The following is a 10906-nucleotide window of genomic DNA, read 5'->3' as shown; positions in this document are numbered from 1 at the left end:
TGACTCGGTTATTAAACACCTTCAAAAAGAGTGGTTTAGTGCCTTTCTGCCATTACCTTACCAGTACCTCTTTATTTCCTCATTCCCATTCTTTCATCAATGTCCTCATTGTTATGCCCAAGCACTGTTCAAACTTTTTTTTATTGTGAACTGCTCTGACAGACCAGCATCTTACCAGCATGGACCAGTTTGAAATGTATGCTGGTCTATGCTGGGTGGAGGGGGTTTCAGCAGGGACCGATCAATTCCTAGAGAGATATTATCACCCATGGCTGCAAATATTGAGGCTGCTTATTCTAATGCTTACTCTATACTTGCATTACATCAAGATTTGGCACATAATTGCTCATGTTAGGCAACACATCAAGAAATATATTAAGGCAAAAATTGGACAGTAGACAAATAGCAAAATAAAACTAAATTGAATTATATATAGGCATATACTGTAGGTAGACCATTTATATTTTAATGCAGTCATCTTCATTTTCATTTGAAGCATCTTTTTATCCTTTGCTTGTTTGAAAGGCAACTTTGTATTTGTAGTCAACTTAATGTTGATGTTATTGTGGTCAAAGAGATGGATAAACACAGTGAATCTATGTCTTGTGGAGATCTTCTGTGTATAAAGTGACGCTGGAGGGCAAAAAAAGCATCTAACGACGCACTTAGCTGCTCTACGAGTTGTCTGAGGCAGGTGTTAGCTTGCAAGAGTTTAAGTGCAAGGTTAATAACAATGTTTTTGGGAAACAGCTTGGAGATTTAATGATATTCCTACTAAGGTTCTAACGATGAATTTAGCCTTAAAATGCTTTTGGGATGGGAAACCAGGCCCAGGACTATAGGTGTAATCTGTGTCCAGGTAACCAGTCTTACAACTATTGGTCAAATCTTTTTCACCATGAAGGAAATGGACACCAAAGAATGCCACTAATTCTATCTATAATTCCACTTTGCATTCATGTGTGTGCATTCATCTGGGGAAGAAAGTATGATATATTGTCCAAATATGACTTGCAACATTGTGGAGCACTGTCCATAAAACAGAAGTAAAACAGGTACTGGTGGAGACGGTGAGTTCTTTAGGGCATTTAACTCAGTGCCTTATTCCTCTCTCTTAACAGGATGGGTGCTGGAACCAACAAGTTATGAACTGACCTCCTCTAGTGGCTAGAATTATGGGCGTATGGAGAACAGAAAACAACATCTCACAGGACCAACAGACCTCAAAATTGTAATCTTGTTGGATAATGTCTTGAGAAACTTTACGGAGAAACCTAGAATGACTGGAGTTGGCTACATAGAACCAAGCTAATGTTAGCATTCTAATGCAAAAAGTCAGATGCTTTTCTCTGACCATTAGGATCTGTCCTCCAGGCTTTCTGCATTGGAGAGGAGAATCTGCAGCAGAAGCTCCTTGTGGGCCTTCTATTGGGATTAACATCACATAATTCAGACATAAAGACTGCGTCTTCCACAGTTTGTCTGTTACAATCTATGGTGGCTTTTCCATTGATAGTTACTATAGTTACTACATGGATAGTAACTATGAGCTTGGTAATAGAAAGATTAACTGAAGTGAAAACATATTTGGTCTAGAAAATGTGTTCCCCTTCAAGGTTCTGTTTTTGCCTGTTCGTGTAGAGAAGTGGTCTTCCTGGTCTCTGTACTATCAGGGCCTATAGAAAGTCTACACCCCCTTCAACTATTTTTCACATTTTGTTGCGTTATAAAGTGGGATTGAAATAGATTTAATTGTATTTTTTCCAATTTGAGCCATGAGAGATTGACATGCATGTCATTAATGTTAGCCCCCCATGTACTTTTAAGGGCCAGCCGCGCTGCCCTGTTCTGAGCCAATTGTAATTTTCCTAATCCCTCTTTGTGGCACCTGACCACACGACTGAACAGTAGTCCAGGTGTGACAAAACTAGGGCCTGTATGACCTGCCTTGTTGATAGTGTTGTTAAGAAGGCAGAGCAATGCTTTATTATGGACAGACTTCTCCCCATCTTAGCTACTGTTGTATCAATATGTTTAGACCATGACAGTTTTCATTCCTGAGTTACTCCAAGCAGTTTAGTCACCTCAACTTGCTCAATTTCCACATTATTCATTACAAGATTTAATTGAGGTTTAGGGTTTAGTGAATGATTTGTCCCAAATACAATTATGTTAATTTTTGAAATATTTAAGACTAACTTATTCTTGCCACTCATTCTGAAACTAACTGCAGCTCATTGTTAAGTGTTGCAGTCATTTCAGTTGCTGTAGTAGCTGACGTATATAGTGTTGAGTCATCTGCATACATAGACACACTGGCTTTACTCGATAATGTCACGCCCTGACTATAGAGAGCCTTTTTATTCTCTATTTTGGTTAGGTCGGGGTGTGACTAGGGTGGGTAATCTAGGTTGTTTTATTTCTATGTTGGCCTGGTATGGTTCCCAATCAGAGGCAGCTGTTTATGTGTAGTTGCCTGTGAGCACTCCATAGCTTCACGTTTCGTTAGCTTTTTTTTTTTTTTGTGCATTTCATGAATAAAAAGATGTGGAACCCATATCACGCTGTGCCTTGGTCCGAATGTTATTTCGACGATCGTGACAGATAATGTCAAAAGCCGCACTGAAATCTAACAAAACAGCCCCCACAATCTTTTTATCATAAACTTTTCTCAGCCAATGATCAGTAATATGTGCAAGTGCAGTACGTGTTGAATGTCCTTTCCTTAAGCGAGCTGAAAGTCTGTTGTCAATTTGTTTACTGTAAAATAGCATTGTATCTGGTCAAACACCATTGCTTGCAAAAGTTTACTAAGAGTTGGTAATAGGCTGATAGGTCAGCTATTTGAACCAGTAAAGGGGGCTTTACTATACTTTGGTAGTGAAATGTCTTTTGCTTTTCTCCAGACCTGAGGGCAGACACTAGTAGGCTTAAATTGAAGATATTGCAAATAGGAGTGGCAATTATCCTCAGTAATTTTCCATCTCGGTTGTCATACCCCGGTGTCTGGTCATTGTTGACAGACAACAATAATTTGTTCACCTCTTGCACACTAACTTTACAGAATTCAAAAGTACAATGCTTGTCTTTCATAATTTGTTCAGATATACTGTACTTGAATGTGTAGTGTCAGCGTTTGTTGCTGGCATGTCATGCCTAAATTTGCTAATCTTGCGAATGAAACAAACATTAAATTATTTGGCAATATCAGTGGTTTTGTGATGAATGAGCCATCTGATTCAATTAATGATGGAGCTGAGTTTGCCTTTTTAACCAACATTTAATTTAAGGTCCTCCAAAGTGTTTTACTATCAATCTTTATATAATTTATCACATGATTTGCCACATGCGCCGAATACAACAGACCTTACAGTGAAATGCTTACTTACAAGCCCTTAACCAACAATGCTTTAAGATGTTAAGAAGAAAAATGTGATAAGTAAAAAAAAAAATAGATAAGTAAAAAAGAGTAACAAATAATTAAACAGCAGCAGTAAAACAACAGAGTCAATGTGCGGGGGGGGGGGGGGGGGGGCACCACCGGTTGGTTGAGGTAATATGTACATGTAGGTAGAGTTAAAGTAACCATTCATAGATAATAAACAGAGAGTAGCAACAGCGTAAAAGAAGGGTCTGGGTAGCCATTTGATTAGCTGTTCAGGAGTCTTATGGCTTGGGGGTAGAAGCTGTTAAGAAGCCTTTTGGACCTAGACTTGGCGCTCCGGGACCACTTGCCATGCAGTAGCAGAGAGAAGGGTCTATGAATAGGGTGGCTGGGGTCTTTGACAATTTTTAGGGCCTTCCTCTGACACCACCTGGTGTAGAGGTCCTGGATGGCGGGAAGCTTGGCCCCAGTGATGTACTGGACCGTACGTACAACCCTCTGTAGTGCCTTGCGGTCGGAGGATGAGCAGTTGCCTTACCAGCCAGTGATGCAACCAGTCAGAATGTTCTTGATGGAAATACCAATGGGGCCGCTGTTGCATAGTTTCATAGTATTGTTTCTTTTTTTCTTTTATTTAGTTAAGTCACATGATTTCTCAATTTGCAGTACATTTGCCAATCAGTTGTGCAGCCAGACTTATTTGCCATACCTTTCTCCTCATCCCTCTCAACCATACAATTGTCCAATTCCTCATCAATCCAAGGGGATTTAACAGTTTTTACAGTCATGTTCTTAATGGGTGTGTGCTTATTAGTAACTGGAATAAAACATTTCATAAATGTGCCAAGTGCAGCATCTGGTTGCTCGTCATTACACACTACAGACCAGCAAATATTCTTTACATCATGACCATAAGAATCACTGCAAATCTTCTTGTATGACCTCTTATACACTATATCAGGCCCAGCCTTTGGAACTTTGGTTTTCCTAGATATGGTTACAATATTGTGATCACAACATCTGATGACTCTGGATACTGCTTTCAAGCACATTTCTGCAGCAATAGTGAAGATATAATATATACATGTTGATGATTTAATTCCTGTGCTGTTTGTAACTACCCAGGTTGGTTGACTGATAACCTGAACCAGGTTACAGGAGCTGGTTACAGTTTGTAGCTTTTTCTTGAGTGGGCAGCTTGATGGAAGCCAGTCAAAATATAAATCACCCAGAAAATATACCTTTATGTTGATATCACATACATTATCAAGTATTTCTCACATATTATCCAGATACTGACTGTTAGCACTTGGTGGTCAATAGCAGCTTCCCACAAGAATGGTTGTTAGGTGAGGCAGATGAACCTGTAGCCATATTACTTCAACAGTATGTAACATGAGATCCTCTCTAATGTCGTGTCTTTGGCTATGTCAGATTAAGTGATATGACATGCTATTCTATAAAATCCTTTCTCTGTAATTAATATTACCTGATTGAGCTAATCATGTAAATGTAATTAACTAGAAAGTCGGGGCACCACGAAATAATATTTATAGAGCAGTTATCTTCCGAATAAACTCTTAAAGACCTAGTAATATTTTACATCAATACCAGTCAATGTTAATCGTCACCTTAATTCAGTCTCATCTGAAAGTTGTAAATTCTTGGTTATCTTCACGAACCCTGGCTAACAAGTTGAATCAGCAATACAAAATTGTGTTGAAGTATTTATTTACTAAATATCTAACTAATCACATGGAATTACATATACACCAAATGAATCATACCTTGATTACAAATTACGTCATAAAGGAAAAACGTCCCTAGCGGGCAGAACAGATATGACAGCTGGTTACACAAAGACAAGGGGCTGGGTTAAAGTGGAAGAGCGGGAACACTGAGGAACAAAGGGAGAAGTGATGTCTCTATCGTAAATACAGTATCTTATGCATTCTAAATTACCGCCCACTTGGAAAAGGAAAATGCAATAAATATTTACTCTGAGCTGCGCTTCGGTAGGTTGGTGGTAGATGGAAGGCCGAGTTGCCCAACAGAGTCCTTTGAAGAATGTCTCTGGTGGTAAAATGGATACGTTGTAGTAACGTCGTTGTGTGGTAGACGGCATACTCTGTATGTTCATTCCTAGCCCAAGTTTGCAGCTGCTGTTGCTAACTCAACGGCTAGGAGGTATCACTTCTTTAGTAAATATGAATTCAAAGTTCATACCATTCGCAGCCAAAGCTCACGCTGAGGTTGGCTTCGTTCTGTAGTTATTATCTGAACCATTCTGACAGGACAGTCGTCCTCGGAACAGGAGGTTACATTTTCGTCAAGGCTTTATATAGTGGAGCGAGAAGGGTGTGTCTGAAAAGTTTAATAACCCATGTCTCTTCACAGGGGCGGGCCACTGATTGAGCAGAGCCCTACCTTATGAAAACCCAAATATCTCATTTGAAAGCTAACATTACATTTCATCTCTTCACCAATCATTTTATATTCAAACATTTAAATTGAACAACAATTCCATGTGAATCCGATAACTACAATGTGCAGACTTTCCACTGTAGAGTTTATGTCATCCTATCATTGATGGGAATGTCTCAGATGACAACCGAACTGACATCATATTCATTAAGTACCACCGCATATGTTCAATTGGTCGGATTACCAGAATATAGTTCATTTCCCCCCAGCTTCTGATGTTCCCAGAATCTCTATGTTAACCAAGGGATTTTCAAATGTCACATCAGTAGGGTAGAGAGAGTTAAAAGGGGGGAAGAGGTATTTATTACTGTCATAAACCTACCCCCAGGCCAACGTCATGACACTAAGCTTTACAGGAATGTGGTTCTGAATATTGACCGCAACACCGCCCCCATTGGTATTTCTGTCTTTTCTTTGTTATAACCATCTATTGCTACCACTGTATCGTCAAAGGTATTATCTTAGTGAGTTTCAGAGATAGTCAGAATATGAATGTCATCTGTTACAAGCAAGTTATTGACTTCATGAATCTTGTTTCTTAGGCTACATGTGTACTTTTCTGGGTTGCTTGATTGTTTTTAATGCTTTACTGGGAAGCTTATCAGAAGTAGACTTGCTCATGTTATTTATATTGCCTCTGATTGTGCAGGGTGAGCTGCACACAGTGGACTTCCTACTAGGGCACACCGCCTCAGTGCAAACAGTATAAGTCTGGCTCATAGGCACAAGATTACTGCATACAATAGCTGTAGGATCAACAGAAGTATTCAGGGCAGTTAGGGGGACATACATTAAGTTACTTACATTGTGTCTACCAATGCCCCTGGGATAATGTATATTTGATGCAGCATTATGACAACTCAGTGACACAATGGTAGGATTAACTGAGCTGTTCTTGTGCCATTGATACTGTAAGTCATTGGCTCAACGCAGCCTTGAAATGTGTGGACAGAGTCCAGGAGCCAAGATGACTTGGATGGACTCCGTATTTTCTTTTTCCAGGTGTCGAATTTAACCATAAAAGGGATTCCAACAGAGCTACAGTAATCTTTAGCCAGGTGTGTAATGCCAGTAGCCTGCTGAATCTTTCACACCCGTGGCCCAACAGCTACAAAGTTCCATGGCTGATGGGAAAAAACTGAGGACGGATCTATTGAAGTCATTGATAAGTCATTGTCTCAACGCAGCCTTGAAATGTGTTTTAATTATGCTGTAGATCATGTATTAAACAACCCAGACACATCAAAGATGCACTTGTCCTTCTGATGGGAGAAAACTGAGGATGGATCCACAATAATGACCTCATATATATGTACGCAACAAGACACGAAAGTAATTCTGGAGAAGAAAAAAAACATAGAAAAGGAATACGTTTTTGGGCCTAAATGCAAAGACTTATGTTTGGTGCAAATCAGACACAACATCACTGAGTAACATCCTCCTTATTTTCAAGCATGGTGGTGGCTGCATCATGCTTATGAGTATGCTTGACATCAGCAAAGACTGGGGAGCTTTTCAGGATAAAAAGAAACGGGATGGAGCTAAGCACAGGCAAAATCCTAGAAGAAAACGTGCTTCAGTCTGCTTTACACCATAGACTGGTAGAGGAATTCACCTTTCAGCAGAACAATAACCTACAACAAAGCCAAAATCTACATTGGAGTTTCTTACCAAGACGACAGTGAATGTTCCTGTGGCCAAGTTAGTTTAGTCTTAAATCTGCTTTAAAATCTATGGCAAGGCTTGAAAATGGCCATGTAGCCATGAACCCCAACACCTTGACAGAGCTTGACTAATTTTGAAAATAAAATGCAAATTTTGCACAATACAGGTGTCCAGAAGAGTCACAGCTGTAATGGCTGCCAAGGGTGTTTCTAACCTGTATTTACTCAGGGGGGGTGAATGCTTATCCAATAAAGTATAATTAGTGTTAGATTTTTTATTAATCTTTAAAAAGAAATGTTAGAATTTTTACTCAACATTGACAAGAGTATTTTCAGTAGATCGCTGACAAAAAAAAGTACAACTAAATTCATTTTAATCCCATTTTGTAAACCAACTAAATGTGAAAAATGTTCAAGGGGGTGTAGACTTTCTTTAAGCCCTGTACATGTAAATAATACAGCAATGCGAATGTATGAAAAAAGATCTTTATTCAAAATGGCACATTAAGATAATACATAGAGGACAGAAAACACTGACAACATGAGAACAACAACTATAATTGTTATTATGCGAATAACTCCCCATTTAAAAGATGAGAGAAATTTCAAAGGAAACCAAAATACATGTACATTTAAAGATCCGCACCACATCTAAACAAGAGCTATATTTGATAAATATATTGTTATGGTCCAACCTAAAACATCTCAATATTTTCTCTGATACTTTTACAGAAAAAAATGACAGAAAAACAGATGATTGAGAGAGCCGTTCAAACACTTCTAGCAATATACAGCAGTAACCATGACAAAAAGTCCAAAGAAAACATGAATGACTTATGAAAAAGGGATAAAGATGGCAGGAACCACCTGGAATGATGGTTAAAAATGTAAAAGTCCAAAAAAGGGTTCAATAGAGTAGCACTGAGTTACTTTGCTCCACTAGGAACTTAAAATGTCAAGTCAGTCAACCCTAATAAATGCAAAATATAAAACAGGAATGATGAGGTTGGATAATATAACCAAACTTTTTTCAGAGCTTCAATACAAAAAGTCAGTGATCAACGGAAAGAGGTTTAGCATGAACATTCTATTCACCATATGGTTAACATTTTCAGAATTCTGTAGTAGGATTGACAACTATTTATATTTTGATGTAAAAACACTGGTATTGGGTGGCAGCTCTAGCTACAATTGCTTTTTCAGAGACAACGGCAGAGAGATGTGCCTGGTCTTTCAATGACAGTTGAAAAAAAATCCCTTGCTGTCCTCATGGCTATCATTCTACACACTATTTTTGTGTAGCTATTTATTTAATTAAAGAGTGAGTTATTAATTTAAATACTCAAAACAACAAATTAGTAACGTTGCTGACTGCGTACACTGGTGTTCTATTCTCCCAATGCAGTCCGGCTAAAAGTAACCAGGAGGTTACATATTATTTTATTCAAAATGCATTCAAAATAATTGACATTGATTTAATTTAAGCAGTTGTTCATCCATCAGAAAAAAAGTTAATTCAAATATACAATCATATTTACACATATCTGTGCTATCAATGATACTGCAGCAAAAATACTAATTGTTTATTATTATTATTATTATTTTTTTTTTTTAAATATGCCTGCCTGAATGCCCACTTGTTTTTCTCAATGGGGTTCAGTCTTTCATCATCTATGAAGTAACATATTGTATGAAATGTCTAACCATTATTAATCTGAAGCTCATCTAGGGACCCTGGAAATGAGTGCAAGCCAACCCTTAATGGCGCAATGCATCAGACTCTTGTCTTGATAACTCAATGCTTAGTGTTCTGTTCCCAGCAAATAAATCTATCATTTTCCATAACAATTTGTCATCACCCTAAGGAGAGGCCTTAACGGTACATCCAATCACCTCATACGTATGTCCCATTACTTTGCTCAACTTCATTTTCATTATGTGACATGTTGGACCAATGTCTGGAATCATCTCCATTCCCCCCCTCCCTCTCAGAACCAGAGGCTTGGGATGATTGAGAACCACAACAGGTTGGTTTGGGCCTGGTTGCTTCACCAGCTGGTCTTCTTTCAGTGGAGTTGGGCAGATAATAACCCTGTCACCTGTGGTATCTAACAGGTGGGTGAAATTCTTTGACCCAGATACCATGTCTCGTCGTCTTCTTTTCTTCCTTCGTTGGTTCAACTCAGGTGCAAAACGTTGAAGGCTACTTTCCTCTTCTACTCGTATCCTTTTCAATGAGAGCTTCAGGCAGGAAGAGAGTCTACCAGAAATGTCACGCTTGTTTGCTGAACTTTTCCAGTGTCTGGGGACTGACCCTTTTTCAGTGTTAATTTGGCCAATCCAACTGTCCCGTGTGTTTACTGTTTTTTTGGCCACATTTTGAGGACTTTTTTTCATATTCAAAACTGTTTTCTTGTGAAGCTTTATTGTAACACTGTTATTTCCCCCCTTGGTGCTCAAGGGATTACTTGTTAGTGATTGGGTGTGTCTAGAACATTGAGCACTCTGCATCTGGTGACAGGCTTTTGAGGTCATTTGAGGTGCATGAACAGAGGACAAACCCTCAGGGGCCATGTCAGTGTTTCCTGGATTTATCTTGTGTTCATGCCCTTTGCACACTGCTGTTGTCTTAGCAGGTGTGAGGATCAAAGAATTCTTGACATTTCCTTGCTCTACCGTTGCAGAGGGTGAATTGTTACCCAGAGCTATGGTCCGAAGAGCCACCGCCAAGAGTTGAGGGCTACTTAGAGAAAATACAGCTGAAATGACTGGGAAACCTTTTGGTCCTGGCATGTCATCTACTAATGGATTCTCAGATTGAGTCCAACCAGAGGTGTTTGAGTCAGCCACATGACAAGTCTTATCCTCTTTAGGTTGGTTTGTTGGAGAGGGAATGACCAGGGTGCTACTTCTAGGATTGCACAATACAAGAGATGACATTGCAGCAGGTGCAACAGAGGGTGATTTGGTGCCATTGACGTTTCCCATCATGGACACACTCGAGACAGCTGTAAATGAAGTTAAGCGTTCAGATTTTTGCACAGAGTCACAGTTCTCTTCCTTCACTTCCTCTTTCTTTATCTCAAATGTCTGATTTACATCTTTCACCATCACCAGCAACTCTTCAGAGTGTTTTTTCAGTTGTATGCCATTTGTGTTGGGGGCAGTTGTTAAATCCTTTTGTTTCTGGTTATTTATTTGTCGGGTTGATATGTTGGCTGGGCAAGTTCTCTTCTTCACTGGCTTTTCTCTAGTTGGAGTGGCGTTGGACATCGATGATTTACACAAAGTGGCATTTTGTGAGGTTGTGGTCCGACAGGCTTTCGCTACAGACCCATTAGATTGTTGTGAGACAAGTCTCAACTTTAGTTCC

At 39.2% G+C, this 10906-nt stretch overlaps 1 protein-coding gene across 1 annotated transcript in view; it reads right to left on the bottom strand.

Annotated features, from left to right (window-relative positions):
• Nucleotides 1-8005: 8005 nt before the first annotated feature.
• The window catches only part of LOC115130889 (uncharacterized), a 5955-nt gene continuing 3054 nt past the window's right edge, over nucleotides 8006-10906 (bottom strand). The window contains exon 2 of the mRNA XM_029662452.2: nucleotides 8006-10906. This exon is cut by the window's right edge and continues 760 nt beyond it. Coding sequence (XP_029518312.2) covers nucleotides 9394-10906 — 1513 coding nt within the window. The 3' untranslated portion in view covers nucleotides 8006-9393.

Source organism: Oncorhynchus nerka, linkage group LG6 (genome assembly GCF_034236695.1).
Source record: "Oncorhynchus nerka isolate Pitt River linkage group LG6, Oner_Uvic_2.0, whole genome shotgun sequence".
Classification (NCBI taxonomy): domain Eukaryota; kingdom Metazoa; phylum Chordata; class Actinopteri; order Salmoniformes; family Salmonidae; genus Oncorhynchus; species Oncorhynchus nerka.
The sequence above is the reverse complement of the archived record's forward strand: the minus strand, read 5'-3'. Positions and strand labels throughout refer to the sequence as shown.